Source organism: Amblyomma maculatum, chromosome 6 (assembly GCF_055883805.1).
Source record: "Amblyomma maculatum isolate TAMU_Amacu chromosome 6, ASM5588380v1, whole genome shotgun sequence".
Classification (NCBI taxonomy): Eukaryota; Metazoa; Arthropoda; class Arachnida; order Ixodida; family Ixodidae; genus Amblyomma; species Amblyomma maculatum.
This window is the reverse complement of record NC_139349.1, coordinates 39,507,706-39,535,029: the sequence shown is the minus strand read 5'-3', so window position 1 is coordinate 39,535,029 and position 27,324 is coordinate 39,507,706. Positions and strand designations below refer to the sequence as shown.

The 27,324-nt window shown below is 46.0% G+C and overlaps 1 protein-coding gene across 1 annotated transcript in view; it reads right to left on the bottom strand.

Annotated features, from left to right (window-relative positions):
• The window catches only part of LOC146185590 (aminopeptidase N-like), a 106,595-nt gene that overhangs the window by 18,678 nt on the left and 60,593 nt on the right, over window positions 1-27,324 (bottom strand). The window contains exons 2-6 of the mRNA XM_084606510.1: window positions 6,314-6,469; window positions 5,248-5,350; window positions 4,687-4,807; window positions 3,774-3,928; window positions 2,228-2,341 (exon numbers count right to left, since the gene is read on the bottom strand). Of these exons, the coding sequence (XP_084462636.1) occupies window positions 2,228-2,341; window positions 3,774-3,928; window positions 4,687-4,807; window positions 5,248-5,350; window positions 6,314-6,469 (649 nt within the window). The remainder of the gene's footprint in view (window positions 1-2,227; window positions 2,342-3,773; window positions 3,929-4,686; window positions 4,808-5,247; window positions 5,351-6,313; window positions 6,470-27,324) is intronic.

The window sequence follows — 27,324 nt, the reverse complement described above, 5'->3', positions numbered from 1 at the left end:
GAGAGAGAAAGAGCGAGAGAGCATCTTCCTCTCTCTTTCTTTCTCTCTGCATGTGACTTCGGGATTGTTCACCCTGCATGATATACCATCCAACATGCAATGTCGGGAGAAAACCGGGCAAGAGTATCCATCAGTGTGCGCCAGATTGAAGTCTGGTCACTTGCCTAGTACCTTGGAGTAGGGATGAACGGGAACGCGAAATCCACCTCTCTAGTACCTCAAGTAGATTCGTGGTGGGGGAAACGGGCTTGGGGGACGGGGAACCTCAAAAGCGGCTTCATGAAGGGAACCTGTCTCAGACGCCAGGAACATGAAAAACGCCTTGTGGTGGTGGAATGATCTTGGGGCCGAGGGCGGCACATTCGGCTAAGAGCGAGTGCTCGCCCTCTATGGAGGCCTGAAAAGGAGCTCGACTCAAAATGGATCAATCAAAATCCTACGCTGCCCACATTCCCCACCTAATTCACATATAACCCTATTTTCATTTCTACTTCCCCCTTCCCTATACTCTATCGCTTCCGCTACTACCCAGGGGAGATACATGCGGTCTCCCCGGCCTGCTTCCTCGGTTGTGGGTCGCCACAGTAGCAGTCCTCCATTTATTTAATAACTTCTAATCAAAACTCATTGTCCAAAGTACCTGTTCATTTATGCCGCCAATCGGCTGATCTTTCTCTACCCGCGATACATTAGTGGTGCGGGAGGAGTTTAACTTTAGACTCCATCTTACTATTTGTCTCTCTATATAGAGAGAACTGTCTCTCTATATCGAGAAAGAGAGAGACTATCACTATCATTATCTACCTATAACTATACCTATCGTTCACTACATACCAGCTCAATATTTACCAGAAGCTCTCCCTTTCTCTCTATAGAAAGTAGAGGGACACACACACTCTCTCTCTCATCAATGACTACCATTATCTATTACTAACTATCGATCCATCCCTATATATCAGAACCCCATCGGTATCCCGCAGAATCTCGGGGAAATATTTCGCGGAGAGATCTCGCCCATGCGATTTTCACCATGTGCCAAGTAAGGTTCTCTCCTAAAAAATGATGTACCATGAAGCAGGTGATTGTTGGTCTCAGCTACATGTGCGCTCTAGAAAACTCCGCTACCCACAGAGAAAAAAAAAAAAGAAGGTTTAAGGGGAGCATACAAGTCACTTTATGTGCAGAAAGGTGAAATAATTTTGCCTGCCCTGCTGCGATCCTTGAACGGTTCCCTCTGATTCCTCGAGAGAGAGAGAGAGAGAGAGAGAGAGAGAGAGAGGAATAGAGTCAGAGAAAGACGCTCTCACTCTCTACTCTTTCTACAGAGGGAGAGAGTACTCTACAAAGAGGAGGAGGGGAGGGTATAGAGACTTTTTTCACCACTGACTATCATTATCTATCACAGACTATAACTGTCGGTTACTATATAACAGAGAACCGGGTTGTGTGGAGAAATATGGGAGAGGCCTTCGCCCTGCAGTGGGTATAATCAGGCTGATGATGATGATATAACAGAACCACACCGAATCGACATGCCACCGAATCCTCGGAATCCCTCGGAATCTCCCGGACACATCTTGCGCACAGTTTCTGTGCACACTTTCTGCGGACGCTACTGATTAGCTGTTAAAGACTTTCGCCTTAATACCGCATTTGGTAGACATGCATTTCTCAATGTCAGATTGTTTTGGCACTGTGCAGTTATGAAGGCGAAATGGGCTGCGGTGCCGAATTAGAAGGAGAATTTGCAGACTTGCGGCTTCGCCAGGTTTCAAAGGAAACAGGAAATACTTTTTACAAAATAAGCCTTGTGCAACCTTTGCGCAGGTGGCTAACCTAAAAACTAACTAAAACTAACTAAAAAGGTGATGTGAATTATCGGCAAATTATTAGTTTTGTACAATGCACACGAATATTAAATGTTCTCCTTCTGTCTACAATCTCATTAGCATTATAGCGCTTGATAGCGAAAATCAGCGAACTCGGATTTTCATCGTTACTGCTTCCATTCAGACTACTGAAACGAATATATCAGCTGCGACAGTTATCAGCAAGAACTTTTTACATCACACTGCTTACGATACTAACATAACTATGCCATAACTAATGCCTGTTGTTTATCTATGAGACAGCAAGTTTCCCGACCTCAGCGTAAATCAGTGCAAACAGCAAGGATTTGCTACAGAAATGTATAAGCCATGCATGCTATAGGAAGGAAGTGGCTCACCATCTCCCAGTCCTTGTGCACAAAGTCGACACCCAGGTACTCGACGTAAGTGGCGAAGCCTTCATTGAGCCACAGGTCGTCCCACCACTCCATGGTGACCAGGTTACCAAACCACTGCAAAGCAACAAGTTCGATATTTGGAACTAGCAACTGCTCCGCAGGGTGAACGACGGAGTAAGGAAACCGAAAGAACGGAGCAGATCCGAACTCAGAAATTTCGCGCGTGAAGCGAGTATGAAATGTCGTATACGTAGTTATAAAGTGACTTGGACGTAGCCGATCACACCGCCTGTTAAACTGCAATTCAAACTCGCGCAGTGACGCAGTGCATTGCACGTCGTCGCGTTCATCAAATCCCACATGTGAGCGAAAGTTTTAGCACGCTTACCTCGGTTTAACGATGTTGAAACTTCCCATTTCTTTCTTAATCGTCAGTCGGTCGAATGTCGAATATCGAAAATGCGCATTTCAAAGCACGTTGAGTTCATTTTTTCTCATTGTGCAGTTATATAATTACGTCGTTGCATGTCGCCAAAATTGCGTTGACTTCTTCTACATCATCAAATACTCAAGCGGTCTTTGTATTCAATTGATGCATAAGAAATGTGATAAATGCAATTTCCAGAATGTGCAATGCCGCAAAGCCAACATAAAGAGTTCTCAAACGCACATTTTTGACGTTTGATACTTTGAACCACACTGCGCACAGGAATATTTAAATACAGGGTTCACCTTTCACGCTGACAGCCTTAAATTTCGCATTATGATGTCCTTAGAATAAAAAATAAACAGTTTATTGATTAATCATAGTTCATTAACCGTCTCACTACATGATGTCCGCTTTGTTTTAAAATCCACCTCGACAGAACACACAGACGCATCTCTCGTAGTTCTTGAAACACAAGTTTATAAACGGTTACAAAATTATCCTGGTATGTTAAAAAGTAGCTATCTGACTTTTACCCCCTTTTGACTGCAGAAACGAGATATCTACTAAACATTTACAGCTTAATAAATTCCTGCTGATTTGTTGTCAGGAGAAGAAAAATGTGATGAAGCCATAAAATGTAAGAGACACGAGAAATCTGTAAGCCTAATGAATACAAGATGGCGCTGCTAGCTGATTCGAGCTGACGTGTGCCTTCAGACATCCCTTGCTACAAGTAATGGCCTGCACAAACTGCACTGAGAAAAAAAGAGCAACGCCTGAAGTACATATGGCACCATGTCATCACTGAACCGAGGCGTCGCCTACTTTGGGGAGTATTGTCTGTTGAGACATTGTGCGTGCTTACGTGGCAAGTCGTCGGCGAAAAAATGTAACAGGTATGATTTGCACAAGAGGTGAGTTCACGATAGAAACACTGGCAAAATATTTAGAAAACTTATTTTGGCTTCAGTCCTACGAAGAATACTACAAATGAAAATGAACCCACCGCTTAGAGCGTCGCATATCGACTCACTTCCACTCAAAGTTAACATTTTGTTGTAGGTACACGGTGTAGGTACAAGTTCGCAGCTATTACCAAATCGCAAAAGCACGCACCTGATGCGCGAGCTCGTGCGAGACGACAACGGCGACACGCTGCTTGTTGCCGGCCGAAGAGTCGTCCTGGTTGAAGAGCAGCGCCGTTTCTCGGAACGTGACCAGTCCCCAATTCTCCATGGCACCCGCGTTGAAGTCTGGCAGAGCGACCATGTCTGCATGCGCCGGACAAGTAGTGCGTGTGAGATGAACGAACGGAATCAAAATATGGTTTGGTTTGGTTTGGTTTCTAGGGTTTAGCGTCCCAAAGCGAAAACAAGAAAACTAGACTCGTGGCAGTGACCAAGTGGTTCCGAGTCTCGCACAAGCAACGGCCCTGAAATGGTTCTTTCTGAAAAAAGCGTAAGGTATATTCTGCGGCGATGGAAGGTATCGCCACGACGAGCACCTTCGTTTAGCGCGAATTAGTCAATGCACCGCTTTCAAATATGCCTCACTATGCTGGGGATTAGGAGAAAACTAGGCTATCCACCAAAGTAGCCGAGTATCGAAAACATCCACTCGGAAGGCGATAAATTCTCCCATAAATGCCACAATTGTTATCAATATCGTCTCTGTTTTGAAAGGCATGCTTTCTTATGAACCGCCGGATGATACCTCGCGAACACTTGATGCAGTGGGGTCGCCAAAACTACTGTACTAATACCGAACGGCATCTATAGAAACCGTTCTAAATACAAGTAGCTGTTTGAAGTTCAGAAAATATTCCGTCACATTTTCATTTTTGTAAAATTTAGATCCGCTACTTTTCTACTCTGCATGATTGAAAAAAAGATAGATGATATCAGCAGTAAAGCATTATGTCGATGACCAGTATCAAGCCCACAAACAAAAATCACCCCTCCCCCCCTCCTCCTCCCGACACCATGGACAGCCTGATGGAATCCTTTATTTCTTACAACTTGCGACTTACCAGTCTTTGGAAGTGGATACTTTTCCGAGAAGTACTGCTCGTAAAACTCCAAGATCTTGGGGCCGATTGACAACGAGTAATCCACAGCTGAAATGGCGTTTGGCCGGGCCCACACCCTGAACTAGAGACGTGGAAAAAATAAGAATGAAGCGAAAAATGTGAACGTGAAAGAGCCAAATGGTGAAGAGGTCGGATAACAGCCACACAAAGATTATTCCTGGTAAAATTGTTTCGGCATATTTATTTTGTGCACTCAAAAGATAGAGGCACAGCACATGCGTTAAATTCCACGGCGAGCTCAGCGCAGATCTAGTTAATTGTCTAAGCTCTTTAACACGGTCACAAGTCGATCTCAGGCTTAAAACATTTCTCTGAATTAAGAATTCGCTAAAGCGGGAAACGTAAAGAAATAATAATATGTGAATTCTTAATCTCTCGTAGAATCAAATTTTTTTTTTCAAATTTAGAAAATCGTTTAACAAAATTCAATGATATATCGGGCTCGAACAGCAAATGCGCATCACGCCCGCCACGAACATACACATGTGACTAATGACTCACCTTGCTGTCCCCCCGTGATTCAAAGTCGCTTACGACGAAGGCCAGAAGATAAGTGGACATCCGCACTGTGGTCTGGAAGGTGTCCGCTTTTAGTCCGCCGGGCCTGAGAGCACAGGGCGGTCATGCGCGATTACTGCGCGCTCATTGGGCTCGACATGATCTTGGCGACGCCATCGACTCAGTTGGCGAAGCAAGCGCTGTGCACAACCGCCAGGATGTATCGTTTAGTGCTCAGTGTTTGTGCGTCACTCAAAAATTACAGGTGCACTGCGCCGCACCTAGGCCAAAAGATAAGCTAGAATAGCAGCTTGGGCATGTTGGTTATGCATCTTGAGGTAACAGCGCGGAACACAGGACGGGAGCACAAGACTAGAGGACGACACAACGAGCGACGACACAGCGCTCGTTGTGTCGTCCTCTAATCTTGTGCTCCCGTCCTGTGTTCCGCGCTGTTACCTCAAGATGCAAAAGACAAGGCCTCACATTCGAATTGAAAGGTACATCATAGGCACTTGGCCCAATAGTTATAATTTTGCTCAGTGATGTCATGGCTGCGCACGATTGTGTAATGACACCAAAACGCAGATTTAAACAGGGCAACACCCCGCTCTATCCAACAGTGAAGCCCTTAAAGCCTAAAACACTTAAATCATCTAAGGACCAACTGAAAATAACAATTTAAAAGCGTACAACACTAAAGCGACAATGAGTCATGCGGAACAACAGAAACGCTCCTAGAGGAATACTATACTTGCGTTACAAACTCCGATTATACGCTGGCTTCCAAAGTTAAAGTTTCAGTCATATATAGCATGCATGTTGCCTTTAATTCGCAAAATCCTATTTAATATACTTTTCTCTCCACTTTTATAGTGAGGGATAACTAGTCGTCTAAAGGTCGTCACCACAATGAAATCGCAATGATGCACAAAATCTCACAAGGGCCAACGTGTTTTTCACAGAACTTTAATTCACCGGTTGACGTTTTTCGCATCGTATAGACATGCACCAAGAAGGCCAGTGAGCGTATAGAGGATAACGTGGCGAAGAGAGACCGGAATCTGACCTGTCGGAGGTGGTTCTCACGGGCATGTTAGAGAGCGCCTTCATGTTGGCCGGCCGCACCATGGTGACGGTGAAGGTGGCCTTCATGTCCGGCTCATCGAAGCAGGGGAACGCCCGGCGAGCGTCCGTCGCCTGGAACTGCGTCGCTGCCAGCCACCTGTACGGAATATCGAGGAACAAAGCTTACAACTCTGGTTTCGCTCAAGAATGGTCATCATCAGCGTTCGGCACCACGCACGCTTTTCCTAAAATACGAACTGAAAACAAGGTTTTTCAAATAATACGATCGACTTCCATATTTGTTTACGCCACGTAAGGCAGACTCTCCCTTGCCGTGGGAAAGAAACTTCGACCCACGGTTGACGCACGATTTCAAATAAGTTGCGATTCTTCTCAGAGCAAGCGAAACGCTCCAGTTAGGGATGCCGACGAACTTAAGGCCACATTGTCGGAAGCCAGTACAAGCGTACTCTTTCAGTTCCAAGGAACGAACAGATTTTCAGCACCCACTATTTCTGCGAACTAGAAATACAGCACACACACTAAAATTAACCTCCCGTTTCTTCTTAACTGTCGCAATGACTGAGAATACCTCTAGTTCATCGAGGTGGCATGTCAACGTCGGAGGAGCCAACACGCGCACCCTCGCGACCTTGGAGTCGCGAGTGACGATGTGCACTTCTCATATTTTCTCGCATAATATAACTTAGATATTACCAATGAAGACGGTGGAAATAGCGCGCGCTAACTAATCGTGTGCCCTTCAATTTATGCGGCCTTTACCTAAAAATAAGAATAAAACGAAAGATACTACGTGGTCCGACAAGCTGCAGCCATGCGAAGCTGGCAGGTCGTTTCTCCCGACACACGGCTCTCGAGAAATTGAGCTACGATGACTGTCTAAGTTGTATTCGAATCGGTGGTCTCCATGAAGGAACAAAACACTCAAAGTATTCCAGTGCAATCTGAATTCAGTACCTAAATTCAAATCAACCACTCAAACATGCTGTTCGGTGTCGCAGAGCAAGAAAACTTGCTCCGGATATCCGTATAGAATACGCCCATAACAGCAGGAACCTGCGCAGATTGGCCTCACAACTGCCATGCATTTGAAACCTTCGGTCACACACATAATAGTCCATCATATGCTTTTTGTGTATAATACCCTCACCCCTGTGCAGGAAATGTGTCTTTCGTGACTGCAACCAGAGCTGCGCTGCACATCTATAGCTGAATGATGAATTATGATAGCTTGTCCACGCATATGCTGCCACAGTTGAGTACAATCATTTCACGCTCCTATCAACAGGCGTCAGCTTGCATAGTTTATCTACGTACAATAACTTTAGACTGGATGCGCCGATTCAAAGCAAGGGCATAAAATGTGCGCTCATGAGCTTGGCTTACGCGCTTGCTTATTGAGCTGCGTTGGATTGGCTGCCAAAAAATAAATAAAACAGCAGATATGACTAAAACGTACATGAACGTAAGGAATGAGAACACTGACTACAATATCGTCTATTACTCCAATGGCGCATTCTAATCGGCGACCCGGGGCGTTTTTATTTATTTATTTTGCTCAAAGTAAGTTTTTTTAATGCGCGTTTTAGATTTGGACCCAGAGTTTTGACTACACCACCACGATGCTGTCCCTGTAGCGCCCCAGACATATTGCTCCTTTCGCGGATTCGGAGAGCGCTCTGAATCGCCGAATGGAATTCGCCACAGGGTATCTGTCTAAATGCTTAAGGAAACTACGAAGTCACGACAATGAGCGGAACGCTCAACGCGTTCGGTGAACGACTTTGTCGCCTCGTTTGGCGGCAGTTCGCGGTGAAAGACCGGCGTCAGCCGACGACATATTCGCGCGCGGCACATCTCTCCCCCACCGATGGCGAAAGTGCTGTGTAAACAACGCTGGGAATTGGCCGATCTCTCCTCGCTGCGGCCGGCATCCGGTCATAAGATCTGTGGCAGAAAAAACGTCTGGCACGGGAAGGCCGACCTGGACCATGCGACAGTCACAGATTTGCATTGCGCCATTTCAAGTATTTGTTATGCCACCTTCTTCGTAGACGACATAGTGGTAGCGACAGAACGAGCTGGCGCCCATATCGGAATTTTCTACTGGTCAATATTATATTAATTTAGCGGATGCTTACGAACACATCACCAACTTGTTTATCTCAACGACTGAGTTTCGACACGAGTAAAAAAAAAAGCACTCAAAAGCTCTACTTGATTGGTTGCCGCGTGTTTACTTCCTGTAAATCTGCGTGGGCATTATGGTTCTCGGAAAACAACGATGCGTCTGATTAGAATGCATTAACTTAGCCACATTGCCACTGAGAGCACATACTCAGTGTCACGTCCCAATGGCTGCGTTAATGAGCATGTCGCCTTAAAACCCACATGTGCAGGCAGCCACTGATTCAAGAGCATGGCTTGGGGTGCTGCTTCAAGGACAGCTGGTTCCTGGACACAGAAGCACCATTCTAATTTCAGCGGCCGAGCTTGCAGAGGGCAGAGTTACATAGAAACACAGAAAACGACTTGCCGCTGCTGAAACGTGTGCCCAGAGCCGCTGAAGCAGAAGTTAGGTATATCTACGGAACGATGTAGTATTGCCGCCACAAGAAAGCTGAACCTCTCAGCGTTTGATTAAAAAAAAGGAAGAAAAAGATAATTTCATACTTTTCTAACGCGTTTTTTTCCCCCCTTTCATGAAGAACAAACAGGTGCCCCAAGGCCTAACCTTTGAAATGTTTCAGAGGCTCTCGTGGAATCGCACTTGAAAATGGACTGTCGCCTGGCAGCAAGCAATAAAGCTTAGAAAACCGCGCACTGTTTTATAATCGAGCTCGGAATAGGACATTCAATATTTTACGTTCAAGCACGATGGCCATCAAGCCGTCTCGTTAATTACGTGCTTGGAGCAGTCGCTGCTGTCGGAGATCGGTGCACACCTCGAAGGAGAAATGAGGTACACGGGCTTCTAACTGTGGACAATGCCGACGATAGACGAGGGTATGGTGAGTACCGATCCCCGTGTAACGCTTATCTTTAGTGAGAGCTGCAACAGTGGCTTTAGATTATATTACTGTTTTATGGTGACCCCGCAAAGATGCGGTCGCAGTAGAGATGCATACATGCAGCACAGCGTCCCACCCCGCTGGGTTCACGTCTCCCTGTATAATAGCGGTGGCTCAGTAAAGATAGAAGAGCATCGCAGCTGTTTACAACTCTGAGAGGGAAAAGAAGAGTGTACGTGTCGGCGCTTCTTGCAATGCGCATGCAGTCATGAAGGATTCACGAGGCTCGACCCTCTCACGTCACTCGGGTCAACCGAAAGGACCAGTGCAGAGCGCACGGGAGGAGGCCACGTTTGCTCATTCGGCGAGTGTGCAGATATGGTGCAGCATGCGACGATGCCAAGTTGGCGTTACCAGTAGCGATGGGCAGCAAACGGGCGTGGTCGGCACTTGTAGATATCAACCTCCCCGTGATACCACTGGCTGTTGTCTTATTCAAGCGGCCGCGCGAGCGCCAGGCGAATTCATGAGCGCACGCTATACGCAATGATCAAGCACCTAAGGGACAAAAACAGAGCCAATGCTCATTAAACATTTCATTGCTGTCATTTGATGTGGCAGAAAGTTAGGTGGGCGGATGAGATTAAGAAGTTCACAGGGGTCAAGTGGACGCAACTAGCACAGAACCGGGTTAAGTGGAGAAATATGGGAGAGGTCTTCACCCTGCAGTGGGTATAGTCAGGCTGATGATGATAATGATGATGATGATGATGTGGCATACTGCACTCCTTCCTTTGAGATAAACTAATTCTATCCACTTTGCTTTCTCTGTTATTTTGAGTAGGCCTGTGCCTCGTCATCACGCTCAGGAAGTAGTCTTTAAGCTCTTAAGCTGCCGACAGTGTAAATGCACACGAACTCGACATTCCGCTATTGAAGGTGGGGCTTCTCACAGTGTGCACAATTGCCACAAGTACATGAAGCTCCGATCTTCACTTTCTTGCATAGATAATACCATATGAAGCAACCAGACACAAATAGATCCGTTATATGCAGAGAAAGTATGGCCGTTATAGCCTAATAGTTATACACAGCGACCAATTAGACTATTCCAAAGAAAAGCTACAAGCTGCCAAAAATATTTTGTGCTTTATTTATTTTTTTTTTTTTCAGTCGAATAACTTTAAGCTTCTTTTGCAGCCCCGATTATAACTTTTTCATTTGTGTGGAAGAGACTGCACCAAATAAGAAGAACTTGGGCACGGCATGTAGTGCGAAGAGAGGATAACCGATTAAATTTAACAAATTGGAGTCAAAGGGAAGAAAAGCGCAGCAGTGGGCAACAGAAAATGAGGTGGGCGGATGTGGTTAAGAAGTTCTCAGGGGCTACAGGAGCGGGTTAGTTGCAGTAATTTGGGAGAGGACTTCGCCCTGCAGTGGGTATAATCAGGCTGCTGCTGCGGATGATGATAAATGTTTGTTATTAAACCGAATGCACGTCGAAGTTCCTGGTACTAAACGGCGCATCAAAGGGAATTTCGACCACCTGGCTATCTTTAAAGTGCATTGACATCGCACAGCGCATGAACGCCTTCTCCATTTTGCATCCATCAAAACGCAGCTGCTGCGGCGGTCGGGATCGAACCCAGGTACTCCGGCACACTAGTAGGGTAATTCGCAGTTATAAAAGTTCGGTTTGGCTAACATTCAAAAAGAATTATCAGAAAGCTAATGTAATCACTGGGAAATGTAATTCAGCTAAGGTCGCAATGATGTTAAAATTAAAAGCTTCTGACTCGCTTCTTATTCAGAAAAGGAAACCAATCACACTAAACAATTTTGTACTGGGGGACTGTGCGATGTCAGTGCACGTTAAAGATCCCCAGGTAGTTGAAATTACTATCAGTGCGCTATTTTCCGGTGCGTATTCTACACTGTTTGGCCGATAGTGCTCAGTAAGCTCTTTATAGCTTATTAGCCTGTCCCTGCTCAGTGTACACTAAGAGCCAGAGCCTACCCGGAAGGTGAGACCGTGGGCAAGCTTATGAGCTCCATAATTTCCCTGACGATGGGAGTGGGCGGGTGCTCATATTAGCCAGACTACTCTGTGATCTAGACATTTTTCCAATATCCTTTTTGCCTGCGGAGAGACCCTTCCCTTGAGAAAATTGCATATTGCTGTTTTCGAATCACTTACAATTCTCACTACTATCGCAACGGCAATGGCCACCTCTTCAGCCGTGTCAGCTATGCTCGTCCTGACCGAGCCGCTTATTCTTGGGTTTTGTTATCATTTCTTACTACCGCAGCCATAACATGCCTGTCCTCATACTCAGCGGCGTCGACATAATCCTTGATATATATTCTGCAGCTTTTCCGCTCTTTTCTTCCTATTTCCTGGTGATGCTATGAACGCATGATCTGTGGCAGTGGGGGAATTTCGAGTCACTTCCTGACTTCCATTGGGAGATCAGTCTTCTGGTTCTCTTGGTTTTCATATCGAATGCCTAGACTTAGCAGTATGCATCTCTCCGTCCGGGTTTTGCCAGTCTTTCATATTGGGAGGTGGTTGGTTATCACTTCTGCCAGCGTATTGTGCCCTCCAAGGTTCATTAGCAGGTCCACATACGTACTGATGGGGAGACCAAGGTCTGCTGTTATGCTCTTGATGATGATTTCTTCAATCTTGGTATTGTCGCAGTTGGCCAGGAGTAAATATGCGAGAGCGCAGCCGATCCTGCTGATGACAAAAACGTGTGCGAGTCTTAAAAGATTGGCTTCTTTCATCCCCGACTTGCTGTTAGGGATACGTCTAATTAGGTGTATAGTTTGCTGAGCACTGCTATTCGAGCTTACTTATAGCGTCTCTGTGACGCCCATTTTTCTGTAGCTACCTAACTAGGACCCTAATTTTGTCCTCTTTGGGGATGTGTACTTCGTCTGCCTTTAGTTCGATTCTCGGTTTTTTGTTCAATCTTCGGCGTGGTGGTAGACTTTTCTGAACAGCATTTGAGGCATCTAGGGGTTACATATTAATCAACCGTTTTCATGGCTGGCCGAAAGGTGCCTTCCATTTGCCCATCACTACTTCCCGCGATCCAGAATGTGATGTCGTCCGCGTACAGGCTGTGGTTTAGGCCCCACGTGCTTCGCTATCCAATAGACCGTACGACCACGTGATTGCGTCTGGTATTGTAACTGTACGATCTTGGACATTTTGCTTTAGTAGTGCTGCAACCTTGACCAGATACAGTTTTACTAACTGGAAAGTCCGACTGTATCAAAGAAAGTAAGACTTGATAAAATTAAGGCTGGTAACTGTGGCACGGACGCAACTCTACTTTGCTGAGCCAATACGCCTTCAGCTGGTTTCGTAACAAGCTCTTTTTTTCCCTGGCCGTACAGACCATCTATAAAACCCCCAAGGCCCGTGGTAATAGAATAGTTTCATTGCAATTGTACTGATGTTTCCTTGCTTTTATGATCGGCCGAAACGACCGTTCACTCCCGTTATATCACCTCGATCTGGCCGTCGACGTTGAAAACGATGAGTATGGTATTCAGTAGAGGACTGACAATCGTTATATTACATTGGCCTGGATATTTTCTCCGCACCATTCGTCTCCGGTGGCTAGCAGAGAAGAGCAGCATTCTGATCATCTCAGCTTACTTCCCTTCTGGATATCATCTTCTCGGCTGCGTTCCGGCTGCCTGTGGAATTCCCCCGCCTCCCGTTGCTCCATTGTTAGCCCGCGCTGGAATGTACATGCGCTATTCGACAATCCTGTGCAGCTCACGCTTTTGCCTTGCGTTTCGATAGTTCTCGGGACAGAGGAATGTACATCACATACTGAAATATATTCGATTATTACACGCAATAGCACCTCAGAAACCGAATTATCGACAGGAAAGTCACTACGGGCGTTCTCGTAGTTTATCGAGTGGGCACCATCAGTGCCTGTCGAAGGACGATGACTTAACGAGCTAAGGGATCAGTGTCATATGCGCAGCCAGCGAGGTGCGAAGGCAATGGAGTAGTCCCATCTCGCTCTCTGCTTTCCATTTACCTTGAAGTTAAACTAATTTGCAAGTTTACTTACAAAAGAAACAGCACAAATCAGCCCATCAGAGAACACAGACCACACGAAACTTCTCTGCGCTCGAGTTTTCTTGTTCCCCTGTTTACTTCTGGTTGTTCATACATGTTGAGAAGTCGCCAACTCACCCAACTTGAAATGTAGGTTTCATTCGAATTCGAATTTAAATTCATTTGCATTTCTGACGTTAAGGGCTTTTCAACTTTACGTGGAAACTGGAGGATAATTACCAAAGGGCCTATAGAAATTCATCAAGAACACAATGCAAGGCGTTGAATGTACATTGAGACGATGCCCGATTTACTTTGTTCTTGATGTGTTGGATAAAATCAAGCAAATCAAGCAGGAAAAAAAAACAGCATTTTCGGGCCTTCTGCAAAAAATCAGGATAGATGTGACTGCTTTGCCCCATCCACTACGGAGGTGAAGTCACCACTGAAAACACAGTAGTACTATAACGCTCACTCCACCGCTTAGAGTGCTGGGCCACACTCGTAGTCATAATGCACTGAGTGCACTACCGCTATATATTGAACCTACACAACAGATCATCAAAGTGGAAAAAATACTAATTCATATAGCAAGTGGATCCACGAACAATAAACCAGGGTTAGACGCATGTCGGAGCAACCATTTGTAAGGAGCACTTACGTAATGCAGCTCGCCCAATTCACCCCATTCTCGGCCAAGAATTCGCCAAGGTAACATTCTCATTGACCGGTACATGAATGCGTGCTTTCGGCAAAGATATACCACCGGGGCTATGATCGTGCGCCCTTTCTCCATAATGCAGCCTAGCTGTAAAATGGTCATACTTGTTTGCAGAAGTTAACCCGCACAAGCGAAACGCCAGTACGGTTTTGTACAAACCACCCCATGAGCACTAAACCACAGCATACAGCCGGGCGAGCAGCGCCACATGTTTTGCAGGAAAGCTCCCACAAAACAGGAAGAGTGCGTGGAGGCTGCAGCGGAAGGCGGATGCTGCAAGGACGTGTTTGACTTTGAAAATACTGCAATGGAAGAAGCGGCCGCGCGGACTCCCGCATCCTGCGCTGTTATAATTAGCAGCCATTGATTGGGCCGGAAAACCATCTCCCTCCACCATCCAGGCAACAGACCCCTTCCTACATATACGTCCATGCAGGAGTGGAAGAAATCACTCGGAGCGCAACATAAAAGAAGAGTGGTTATATCGTGTCGTGACTGTGGGACTCGTGGAAAATGGGGTCTTCTTTTCGTAGATGGCGAGGCTATGCGCCATAATTTGATTCGATTTGCACTTAAATAATCTGCAGTTGGGTGCTTGCTCACGCAAATCCTACCAATTTAGCCCCTGCCGATTTACTGTAGGATCTCCGTGAGGGTATTCTGAATGGGGCGATTGAATGTTTGTCTTTTATTTTATTTATTTTATTTAGAACATACTGCAGGCCTACAGTAGGCCCAAGCAGGAGGGGCGAATGCATAATATATGCAAAAAGAACAGGATTAGCAAAATTGAAACATGTTAAATACAAGCTGCAACACAAAATACAACAATAAATACAAGGCTCAGATGCAAAATACAAAAAGTAAACGTAGAAATAAATGGCTCTCAAATTAAATGCTGTGAAGAAAACATTGACTCAAAAGAATCAGCTCTAGTTAAAAGATCTGGCGGACACCTGTTCCACTCCTCAATGGTGCGTGGAAAAAATGAGTATTTAAAGGCGTTAATCCTAGCACTGTAAGGGGTTAATGATTGTGCATGATGATTTCAAGGGGCTCGGATAATATCCAAACTTCGGGAGTATTCCTATTTTGCATTTAGAAAATTATAGATCTTGAAGTAAATTTTGATATACTTCGAACTTTTCTTTCTAATGCAAAACTGAAATATGTCCTTGTAACATTTAGCCAGATACTAAAATCAGTGCATAACGAAATCATTTCTTTATATTTCTTTTTTCGTTACTGCGTGAGCGGGTTGACAAGCTGACATGCAATTTGTGCAAGCTGTTGTTCTTATACGCCTAAAATATAGAAGAAAAAAAAAGCGGTAAAGCAAGACGGTTCTCATTTTGCTGAAAAACATTTGCCGTCTCTCTGCCCTAGGTGATTCCCAAAATTAACACGCTGAACTGCACTACTGCTGGTATTCCAATTCGCCGTGCAATTGCAAAGCCTGTTTGCTCCGGAGCGCGACCATTACATTTCCGTCGTTTCCAGGAACCGCTTCGAGTTGGCTTTTACACTGTCGGTTTTCACAGTAGTGGACGTCCCAGTAGATTTGTTTTTCAGCGAAAGTTGCCCATTACGCACCTCCAATCATTTTCACAGTGCAAAGCGAGTCCGGTAGCGTTGGAATATCCCGTCGCAAAAGCTCGTAATCCTGATAGCTGCACGGTGCAAACAGTTTGGTCACGATCACCTCGGCTGCTTCTATCAGTACTGCTGGCCTTTGCTTCTGAGATAGCCCTCTGCTGGACACTGATGAAGAAACATACGCGTCCGTTCCCGGTACTTGCGCATGCTCAGTGTGGTGGGTAAGTAAAAGTCGCGGAGAGCGAAGAGAAGGTGCATGTAAACAGCAAAGAAACCCCTCAGAGGAGGGAGTGTTCGGATAAACGAACATACGGAGGAGGAAACTTCTTTCGAAGGCGCCAGAAAAACACCGTCAATCTTCATGAATCCGAGTCCGACTCTATTTCTCTCCTCTTCTCGCTTTCCTTTCTATGTTTGACTTCACCTCGCTTGGTCTGTTGGGTTCTTTTTATGTCTGCTTTTTCAAGTCTAATAAAACAGGCCTGGACTCAATTTGTTCCCGCGAGCTCTCCCCCTTTCCCACTTTCTCTATTGGGAAGACACGGTTCCCACTAAAAGGTGGTGTTAAGCCGAACACAGTAGGCATTTGGCGCGTTTTCTCCAAGGAGCTGGCAATACGCCGAGGTTGGGACTGCGAGGAAGCGGCAATTAGTTTGAATTATTCGTCGCAGCCCGCGCAGGTTCGAGGAGAGATACTCTGTCGCGCAGGTAGGAACCGTGCTGCGCGGAAGGCGCTTCGCTGCATACGAGCTTGATAATGAGGCTGGCTCGGCAAATTGTTTCTGCCCCCCAAACGGCGACCGTCATCCATATTAATGAACTCCGCAGTGAATAGCGCGCTTCTTAAGCTGAGCTAGTGTAAAATAATAGGAGCACTTTTCTAACGTGAGCGCTTCGTTAGCGAGTCAACGTATCTTCTTCACAGCGCAAAAATACCAGGTAAAACCGACACGTCGACACGCTTGCATTGAAATCCCGAGGCCAAGCGATGGAGCGAAAATTCTCTCATTTTGAAATTCTTCGCAGAAACATTAGCAGGCTGAATGGATTCTTTTCTGGAACCTATGTATGACAGCAAGCGTAATTAAGGCATTGCGAATTTGAAAGCGCGCCTCTTCAAAGGGGTAACATCCTTTCGCGTGATTGCGCCATGGATGAGTTCACATAACATCTCTCATCTCACTCGGTCTTGGTTCTATCGTCCGCCACACCGATAGGTAGCTAACGGGTGAAACGAAAGCATGGTCTCACAATTGACACAGCGATAAATGGCATAAAGAAAAAGATCTCGCATATAATCTTCGTATTATACTAACTCATGGTTGATTATGAGAAGATCATCGCCAATGTGAACATCTATTTTATTCGATAGCACCACAAAAGGAGACCCTAATTATTGCATTTCGAGGCCTTCATCTGTATCGTGTGTTCTATCATGTTTATAGGAGTTCTATAGGAGAGGCCCGCACTTACGTGAACGGCTTCTCAGGCATGTACGCCAAGATACCCGAGGAGCGCGCTATGAGCTGCAGCTGCTAAGGGTATAACAAACTTCACATCAGGTGAGTTTAAGCAGGGAATCATGGGTTGCACCTACAGGGATCACCTACAGCGATTAGCGAACGGTTGTAGCTATCTCAAATCGAATGCTCACATGAGTTGACCACAATGGTGGCACACTAATGACAAAACGGCTAACGTTTAATCTGCTAAACCCAGTCAGGTGAAGCGAAATCGTCGTTTTGCTTGGTTTTTCTTTGGGTAGGCTTAGGTTTAGATATGGTCAGACATGTTATTGCGAAGATTAAATTTCCTAGGCTATGGAATCGAAGACGCCGTCAACCAGAAGAGGGAACAGATGCAGAGGTAAAAGGTCAAGTGGTGCTTCACGATAGGTGTAATAGCCACACTGTAACCTCGGGTTTGTTTAAAATCAAATGGCGTCCCAGGTTGATCTTGGCTGATACGTGGCATAGCGAAGCTTTCGCTTCAACACGTTGAACCAAGATGTTGAACCAAGGGAGAGGGTGAGGGGGGGGGGGGGGGGGGGGCTGTCAACACTTTTGTGGCAACTAATTAGCTGATTGGCAAGCAGAAACGAATGGTCACGCACACACTCACGTTCATTGCAATCGGTAAACGAAGGTATGTCGCATATTCCTGTAACTAATGTTCTGCTGTGGATACCCACGTAAGGGCTACGGCGTGCTCAAATTTGTTAAAAGTTGGATCGTTGTAAAGCGCGACAACCACTTTCTGCCTATCTGCAGACACCAAAAATGCACTACCTTTGTAACATTTACCTGACGCCGCAGTGAATCCAGTTGAGATCACGGGAGGCACTTACAGCGCGTAACTATTATGCACTCTTCATAACCGGATGAGTGCAAAGCTTCACGGATGCTATAAGCGCTCGAATACTCATTCAAATCAAACTTCGCGGCCTATGAACTTATCAATTTTGCTGTGCGCTGCGCTAACTACATTTAAATGAAGGGTGTGCCTCTCTCACGCACTGTTTGCATACGATCAAGCAGGTGCATACTTAGTGGAACGATCCCAGCGCCGCCACAGTAACGAGCAGAGCGTTTCGTGTACTCCTAGCGAGACTTCCGGGTGTGACCTGCAGGCAGAGCACAACCATGTTTTCTCTGTCCATTCCCGGGAGGCGTTCGTGATCCGTGCATTTGCCGCCCTTCCTTTCCCTCATTCGAACTAATGCCACTGCCGCCCAAACGGGTTCGGTGGGTTTCGAGAGCTCCTCTTTGAATAAGTTTGTTTATTTCGCTACGCCGGTGAGGCAGGTATACAGTGCAGCAGTGCCCTGCCCTCGGAGAGGCTTCGGCTGCCGCCACGCTGTCTACGCAATTATAGCCTGGCCTGCGAAACATAACCTGGTCCCCGCACGGACAGAGCGCGAGGCAAGGCGAGGTTGCAGGGTACGTGATTGTATGCAAATGAACTCGCGATCACAGCCGCGCACTGCGGAAACGGTTTCTGTACTGGCCAAGTAGTCGAAACGTGCCGGGCGTGACGACGGTGTTTTGTTTCTCACCGAAAACGAAACAAAACGAAATGAGAGCACAGAGGAGGTGTGCAGTCCGCATCGTGATGTGCTTCTGCATTCCTCAAACCACTGCCGTTTGGTTTTCGTTGTGCGGTCTCTCATTGTGCGGAGCACAACAGGAAAAAGACGCAGGCACATGCTTGATCGTGCGCGCAAAGTGCGCTGATGACCCGGTGTACGTATGAGTCCAAACGCGGCAGGCGGAAAACAACGCTGCATGGGCGGATTGCCAAACGGTAACTGAAGGAGGAGCCATCGAACGCTGTCCCGTTTAATGAAACCGCGAATAGACGCTGCGAGAAGCAGATATCCAAGGTCTACCACGACAGCTGCATAGAAACGCGTACCCCATTGATATTCATTGTTGTGTGGCATCAGCATTCGTTGTCGGGAAGGAAGGAGCGTAGAACCGTGAGAAAATCTCGCACAATAAGCATTAAAAGGACGCTAGGCGTCAAGAATATCGAGCCTGGCGGCTGCAGTTCAGACTTGAGATAGCGATGCCCATATTTTCGCTTGCAACAAACGATTATTGCGGTGAGCAGAGTCCTACTTGCTGCTGCCGGATTATGCGCTCTCTAGCGCTTTAGTAAAGCGGAAGCGTCTAGGACTGCTTTCAGGGAAGAACCGTACGCAGGCGTTGTCGCTGTTGGTGTTTTGAACGAAAAGTCGCGAGTCCGCCCATGTAATGTGGTTGGTGGTGATACGTTCGTGCAGCTTGAATAAAGCGCGGCTTTATATGGTGAAATATTACATAGGCAGTGTGATATGGACGGAAAGATGACAAGGAAGAGACATGGATGACGGGACAGCCTGTTTTTGTCGCCTATGTTCTTGTAGTCTTCGTTCGTAGCGCAGCGTTCAACATACCGCGACTCGGCTTACCGGCTTGCAAACACAAAATCGGGTTTAATATTTATGTTAGGTAGCCTTTCATGCACTGCGGCAGCTTACTATTGCATGGTAACGAGTATGTATTAGAAATTAAGCGATTGCCTATGGATTACCCGAGTAGCGAAATGAATGTACACGAAGGAGGATCCGCAAGGCGAGCTGCAGACTTGGTCGCGTCGTATAACGTTAAGGCTGGGCTTAAATGTGCCACTGACATCTTTTGTTTTGTGTCGAGTTGAAGTAAAACACGACAGCAGATTTATTGTGATTAGGCTAAATGCCAATTAAGTGTTAAGTGACCTAGCACTTCGCTTTTCATTTCGGTTTCGGGTCGCAAGTACTCATTGCCACGCGCTCGTACTCTACCTTACGTTATATGAAAGACCACCGATCTGCGCTTTAACCAAGCCGTGAGAACATGCCTGCATGGCCTAGGAGTAGAGTGTTTGACTGGGGATCCAAAAGTTCCGGTGTGTTAGATTCCCATTTCGAAACGTTGCCCAAGTTGGCAAAGGTCACATAAAAAAAAGAAAAAGAAAACGTACACGCAGGTAGGCAGACATCGGCGAGATGGGTGAAGAATGCTCTAGTGGCGACGCGCACTCAAAAGGGGAAGCCGGGCAAGGCATTATGTTTGAAGTGTTTGTATTAGAGCCCCTTATGTGAGTTGACCTTCTCAGGAGCCAGAAAATTTATGCGAGAGTTTGCATTTTCCAGGTACGTACGTACTACGATTGCAATCAGTACGTTTCCCTTTTTTTATCATAGAGAAGCTCCAGCGACCCCCGTATTATAAGACCACATGTGATGCGGTGGAAATCTGTGCACCTGTCTTACATGCTTATCGCCCATTGCATTGCTGAAAGAGAAGTGGCAAACGGTTGGAAAGATACCGCCAGAGTTGCAGGAGCTTCCAACTCGGGCAGCTCTTTTACATCGGAGGGCGATATTGGAATCGAACCCTGCGGGATTCTTTATGGATCCTGGGTTAGACAAGCTGCACCTAGGACACGCGGGCACATTGTAATGGTATGGCTTGATTAAAGCGCGGCTGCGTACACTTGGTTGTTTTTCGCGTAATGGGACACTGGCTTTCTTTTTACTTTGTTTCTTTTTTTGAGAAAGTGGAAGGATATCGATACGCATGCTACGGTATTTGCGCTGACGACCGAAAATGATAGGATTTACTTTCGCGAAGATAAAAGTGGTCTCGGACAACAACGGATGTAGCGCATCAGCTTCGTTACACATTCTTCAAGGGGCCTTGGAACACCTTGCGAACATAGTATAGAAACCTGCTCAATCGGCAGAGTGTGCTGTCGTTAATATCTAAAATAAATAACACTACTGCACAGAGTAAGAAACCCGCAATCATGTTCGAAAATTGGTGAGCTTTTTCCGGCAAATTTTTAGAACTCGCGCCCTCCGTCGTGACACGTGTCCGCTTACGCCGGTTATGAAATAGTTATTGATCAGATTCTTTCGTCCGTCACATAGCTGACGTGGCCGCGGCCAGACAGCCACGTCCCTTGTCGCGTCAGCAAGCTTCGCTACACAGGGAATTCCTGAGGGCGTCAGCAGCGCATCCCTGAGGCCGAGTGAGCGGCACCGAAGTAGGAATGCCGACCTTTGAGAATGCAAAAAGTGACGTGAAAAAAAAAAAAAAAAAGCTGCGAATACGCTGAAATTTGAGACGCGAAAACGCTGAAGTTCGAATTTTTACTGCAGATAAGTCAGCTTCTATGTGACGAATTAAAAAGGAAATCTTGCTTCCTGTTGTTGAAAAAATCTGTAAAATCAAGATGTAGCTTTCATATCTGCATTTTCACCATTGCGTGAGATGTCTTAACATTTCACGCACAGGTGAAATCGTTTCTTGCACACGCTACACGTATTTAAGCAGCGTGACTTTTGCCAGACACCTCGATGAAAGGAAAAAATCGCGAAAACGGCAGGCTGGCGGGAGGTTCAGTCAATTTCAAGCAAAAATGAAGTTCTTAAGAAATGTCGTCATCGGTTAATATACCCCACTCTTAAAGGCAGCCGACAAATTAGCACTCAAACAAGGCCAAAGCCAGCCTTATGCACATTATGGCGCAGACATTTGTCCCCCACCTTGTCTTACACACCACATGGAGACGAACCAGAGTATAAGTATTTCATTATATAGTGTAATGCTTGACGTCCCAAAGCGATTCGGGCTATATGAGGGACGCTGCAGTGGGGGTCTCGTGAGAATTTCGCCCACGTGGGGTCGTTTGATGTGCACTAGCACCACAAAATGCACGGACGCCTTTGTGTTTCTCCTCCATCGCAAAACCACCGCCATGGCAGGAATTGAACCCATGAGCCACCGCTGTGGACAGTCAGAAAATATGGCCTACATATTCAGTAGTCGATTGACTACGTCCCGTCTATGCCGCACTAAGACTTGCTATTTCCTGAACAACCATAGTCATATTGGATTAGAATAGATTAGATAGATTAGATTAGATTAGATTAGATTAGATTAGATTAGATTAGAATTGATTAGATTAGATTAGATTAGATTAGATTAGATCAGATCAACGCAAAAATCCTAGGGTTGTCTCTGAAAACATGAAGCAAATTGCCCATCAGTTAAGCTTCTGCGCCCATGAAAAGCAGCAGTCTTCCGTTCAGCTTCTTTGAACAGTCCACGGCAGTGGCCGCAGTGGTTAGGGCACCAGACTGCTGTCCCTAAGAATGCTGGATCGAATTTCCGGCCGCGGCGGCCGCTTATCGAAAAGCCAGACGCCCGTGTGCTGTGCGATTTCAGTGCACCTTAAAGATACCCAGGTGGTCGAAATTTCCGGAACCCTCCACTACGGCATCTTTAATTGCCCGAGTCGCTTTATGACGTTAAAACCCACTAACCAAACCAAACCAAACCTTCCCTGAAAAAGCCAAGCTATGGCAATAATTTTATTCGCAATACGCGTTTAAAGCGCGTTATCTTCTTTGTACAAGTGCTTGGTAGGTGTAACCGATTTGGCTTAGTAACTATGAGAACAAAATTGACGTTTTCAAACACTTCGCGGCTATATTTAGTCAAAGAAGGAACTGTTCACTAACGCATACTTCAGCATCAAGAGTGCGGTAAGCAAAATTCCAGATGTACCATTAGACGACATCACAGTTTCAACACTTTTTCTGTCCTTTGGGGACGTGTCAATGGGAAGCCGAAATGATAATTGCTGGCACGCTTACACCTGGTGCTCATTACACGTTGCCTACGACGCCTACATTTGTTATGCAGCAGTCTCTCAAGGTGAGCGTCGTAACCTCGGATGAATTTTCTTCCTCTATCCTTCAGACACGGCGCCATTGGATAATGCATTCGGCTGGACGACGCACGTTCAAGCGACATACATTCCCATTTTACCTTTTAACTCTTTATTTCTTTCCTACGGGGCGCAATTCTTTTCTGTGCCAGGTGATATCAGATAGTCGCGGTATTAATTTTTAATGTTGCATAATTATTTTGAGTATAAGAATGCTTAAATACATCTGCCCATATAAATGTGGTGCTGCTAAATTATAAGACGCGCCCTTAAGCTCCAACCAGGGAGCAGCTCAAGATCAATTTGGTCAGGATGGAGCAGAAAGCAAATATGTCCTTCAACTCATCATAGTAAGAACAAAACCTCCTTCCGTTACATCATTTAGATGTGGATATCTGAGCCGAATGCTACGCCAGCGCACAAGCAGAAAAGAGCGTACTATCTGATATAAATGGGTGCCCTCACATTCCTGCTCCAGTTTTAAATTGTCATCAACCCTTCAAGCAAGACTTCGTCAACTGTACGTGCAGAACCGCTACTGGCCACCTTCATTCAAATGCCACATAAGCAGTCAGTGCCCGCTTTCAAACATTACGGACAGAATCAAGAGGATGCTAAGGGAATGGAAGTAAGGGTGCAACAAAAATGGAAAAAGCACAAACATTGGCCCAACGAAGTAAGCGTATGAGCGATGGCGTTATACATCACGAAAGTAAAAAGAAAAATATTTCCCCATGGAAAAGCAGTTTTGAGGTCATATAAACTCCGCCTTAAAAGTATGATGCGAGATCAGCCGCCTGTGGTATTCTCCATAACACACATCATTAGTATACAGCCGTAACATACCACTGTACATGAAAGACCGAACGACATATAGCGAGTGTTTCAGCGAAGGCGACATAGAAGATTAAAAAATAGGCTTTCTTGAGTTTGAGAAACCGAAGTCGATTCATACTGGCTTTGCAACACTAATATCGGCCGACATCAGGTGTTAGCTACTTAGCTGATCAAATAAATTCTAATTTATTTTTTAAATTACTGCACGTAATGCTTGACTGCAGTTGGATCTCTGCAGCCGGTCGTTAGTCATAGCCATATGACTTAAGAATTTCAAAATTGTGGCTACCTTCGGCGCTGTAGCTCAACAAATTTCGTACACAACGCGCCCTTTTCGAGAAGAACACCGCTTTCGAAGTGACGTCAGTCACTACAAGTCACTGCGTGGCGCCCTGAGCGGCAAACACTGCAGCGCGGGCAGAGCCCGGCACGTGTCAAATGGGCTCCGCAGTGACCTGCAGTGACTGACGATAACCTCCTTGGACTGACGTCGTTTTACAGTGCGCGCTTTTCGACAAGAGCGCGCGGGCGACGAAATTCGCTCACGCGCAGCGTCGACAGAAGTCGCGATTTCGAAATTTTAAAAAGCGATATGGCTATGACTAACGGCCAGCTACAGAACTCCAATTACATTTACCCACCTAAGTGTAATAGTTAAAGGGTAAGGTATTAGAACTTTGTTATTCAGCCTACTAGTTAGCATCAGTGATCTGTCTGCTGATGTGAGTCGATACTGGTACTGCAACGCCTCTGAAGGCACCTTGACATCTCAAAAAGACTATTTTCAAAAATTCTGATTCACCTCGCTGTTTCAATCAGCCAGTATATAAAACATCACTTGTTCCCCAGCCGCACAAGCGCGCTTTGCGTGGCCTAACCTGTCTTATTAGCAAACTAAGGGTCATGGGTTCGAATCCCGATAAATTCGCAAGTTAATAAAGGTTCCCGCTAAGTTCTCAAGTTATCAAATTTCAAAGCGATATTGATTTGTTTGGCTTATAAGGTTTAGCGTCCCGATGCGACTCGGGCTTCATTATGAAGGAGTCGTAGTAGAGGGCGTAGCGAGTTTTCGTACAAAATTTGATGACTGTGGATGCCGTTAAAGCCAATGTGAAAGGCATCTGTATATGTGCGTAATCACCTGCATGAAAGCAATGTTTCCGCCCTGTACAGCAGATCAGAAGGTGAAATTCCATTGATATTATTAATGCGCGGCGCCTTTGTAGGTCAGTCACCTGAGACGCATCGCGCCGTTGTGCATCAGGTGCCGTACTGATGCCAGCAGTGCGCCGACGCTTTCCGCCGGCAGCCTGAGACGCCTCGCCCCTCAACGACATAAGAACGCGGGATTTATATAGTCGCTGCCTGCAGCGTGCTGGTGTGTATTAACCTAGCACTTCACCATGAGGGGTGCGATAGTAGAGGGCTCGGCACATTTCGGCCATATTGGTTTCTTTAACGTGCGCCGACATCGCACAGCATACGTGCCCGATGTCAGTGCACGTTAAAGACATCGAGAGGAGGCCAGACATAACATATTGAAAGGATGTCGGCCAAAAACCGTTACGCCACACACTTCCAAAAAACACTGATATCGCACTGCCAACTTAAGATGCGTTGAGATGCGTTACGCGCGCTAAGAATTTAGATTACGCTGCAAGTAAGCTCCCCAGTCATCAATTTAGTCAATCTTTTCTCGAAGCTTGGCCATAAAACCTTATCCTCGAACCAAAAGCGAAATGAAACGGGACGTGCTAGAGCATAGTTCAAAATTGGTCAGCTTAGCTAAAACGGCTGAGAATTGTTTAATGTTTTGTTTCCCAATCTGGTCCCACCAATAAAAGGTCGCATTGCCCCTTCCGTATACCTGGGCGTCAGCTACAATGAGCCAACGTAGAATGTAAGATGCAACCGTCGTGAGGGTCTTCACCTTAACTACATTAGGCAATATCATGGCTTGATCAATAAATAGAGCGACAGGCATCCGATGTTCAAACCTGTCAAGGTCCACTAGATTCTAAGCTCTAATTAGATCGATAATAACTTCTTATCACTGCTGAGATTCCTACAAACCTTCTATCGGAGTTCTTGGAAGAGGAATATGCTCCATGAAATGCGAAATGAGCGCCTTCCCACGTCAGAGAGACTATTTCCAGCTCGGACGCGCTCCTCATGACAGCCACCGCGTGACTGTAATGTTTTCCACGTGTGGCGGAAACCAACTCAGAGTAGTGGTTAGCCCCATGAAGACGGGTGAGGGAAAAAAATGGGTGTGTGGCAGTAACCTACTACTCGTCTACGCGAAACATATTTGGAGATGCTTGAGACGACATCCCCGCCACGCGACGTGTTGCGACTGCCCATCACGCACGTGTCGCTCTGACGCAGTCGCCGTCGCCGATTAGAGTATAAACAGTGTCGCCCTCGCTCACCAGGCAAGTGTAAATGGACACCTAAGTTCGCTTGCGGAATGGCGCAAGAAATCGCCAAGAGCAATAGGCGGAAGGCTGGCTGAAAGGCAGCCACGATGAAGACTCGCCTTCAGTGGGACATGAGTCCTTCATGGCAACACACGGTGGCGCCGAACGGGGCGTCGGCGAACAGAAGCGATAAACGTCTTTTCTCAAGCTAATTTAAAAAAAAAATCACGTGAAAACAACAAAATCAGTTGGCGAACACAAGACACTCACCATAGCGGACACTATGTTGCGTGCAATTGGCCATATCTTCACACGTGCATTATACTTTACTTTTTACTCAATGTTTGCCTACTGGCTGAGATTTAAGCTTTTGAAAAAAAAAAAAAAAATAGACATTAGTAGCGCCCGCTGTTGGAGTGAGAATGTTATTCGTGCCCATCTTGAATTCGGTGCTCTCACAGCGTTTGGTGTGGTATACAACCTCGCTATTGCCTTCCTGCCTTAGACGGCGGGTACAACACCACAGACTTCTATTCGTTTTTATTGTGATTGTTGCTACGACTACTGCGGAGAAAAACGACAAGGGAAGGAGGTTGGGAATAGGGGGGACGGCGGCGTAAGGGGCTTTGTGTGTTGACGTTCAAATAACATAAGAAGAAACGTAGCAGTGAAATGAATGCTGAGATGGAGTCTCGTTCCCAACTGGTTTGAATGCTGCTGTTGCGGTTCAAAGCGGTTGGTAAGCTAAGTTAGCTTCATATTTTTCTTCGCTCCTTGCAACTCTAGACAATGCAGGGATTGTTCGACCAGATGTTCTATATCTAGTTTAACTGCGGTGAATTTGCTGTCGTGTAATAGTAAGAGCATACTCGTGCATCTGTTTCCTCGCGACGTGTGAGGTTAGCGATTCAATGTTCAACTCATAGCGATTATATTTCGCAAATAGTTAGCACTCTCCAAGGGAAAAAAGTGTATCACAAGGGGATTATTTTATGTGCGGTTTATCTAATTTATGCGCAAATACGCATGAGCCGCTTTAAGTGAAGTCGACCTTCG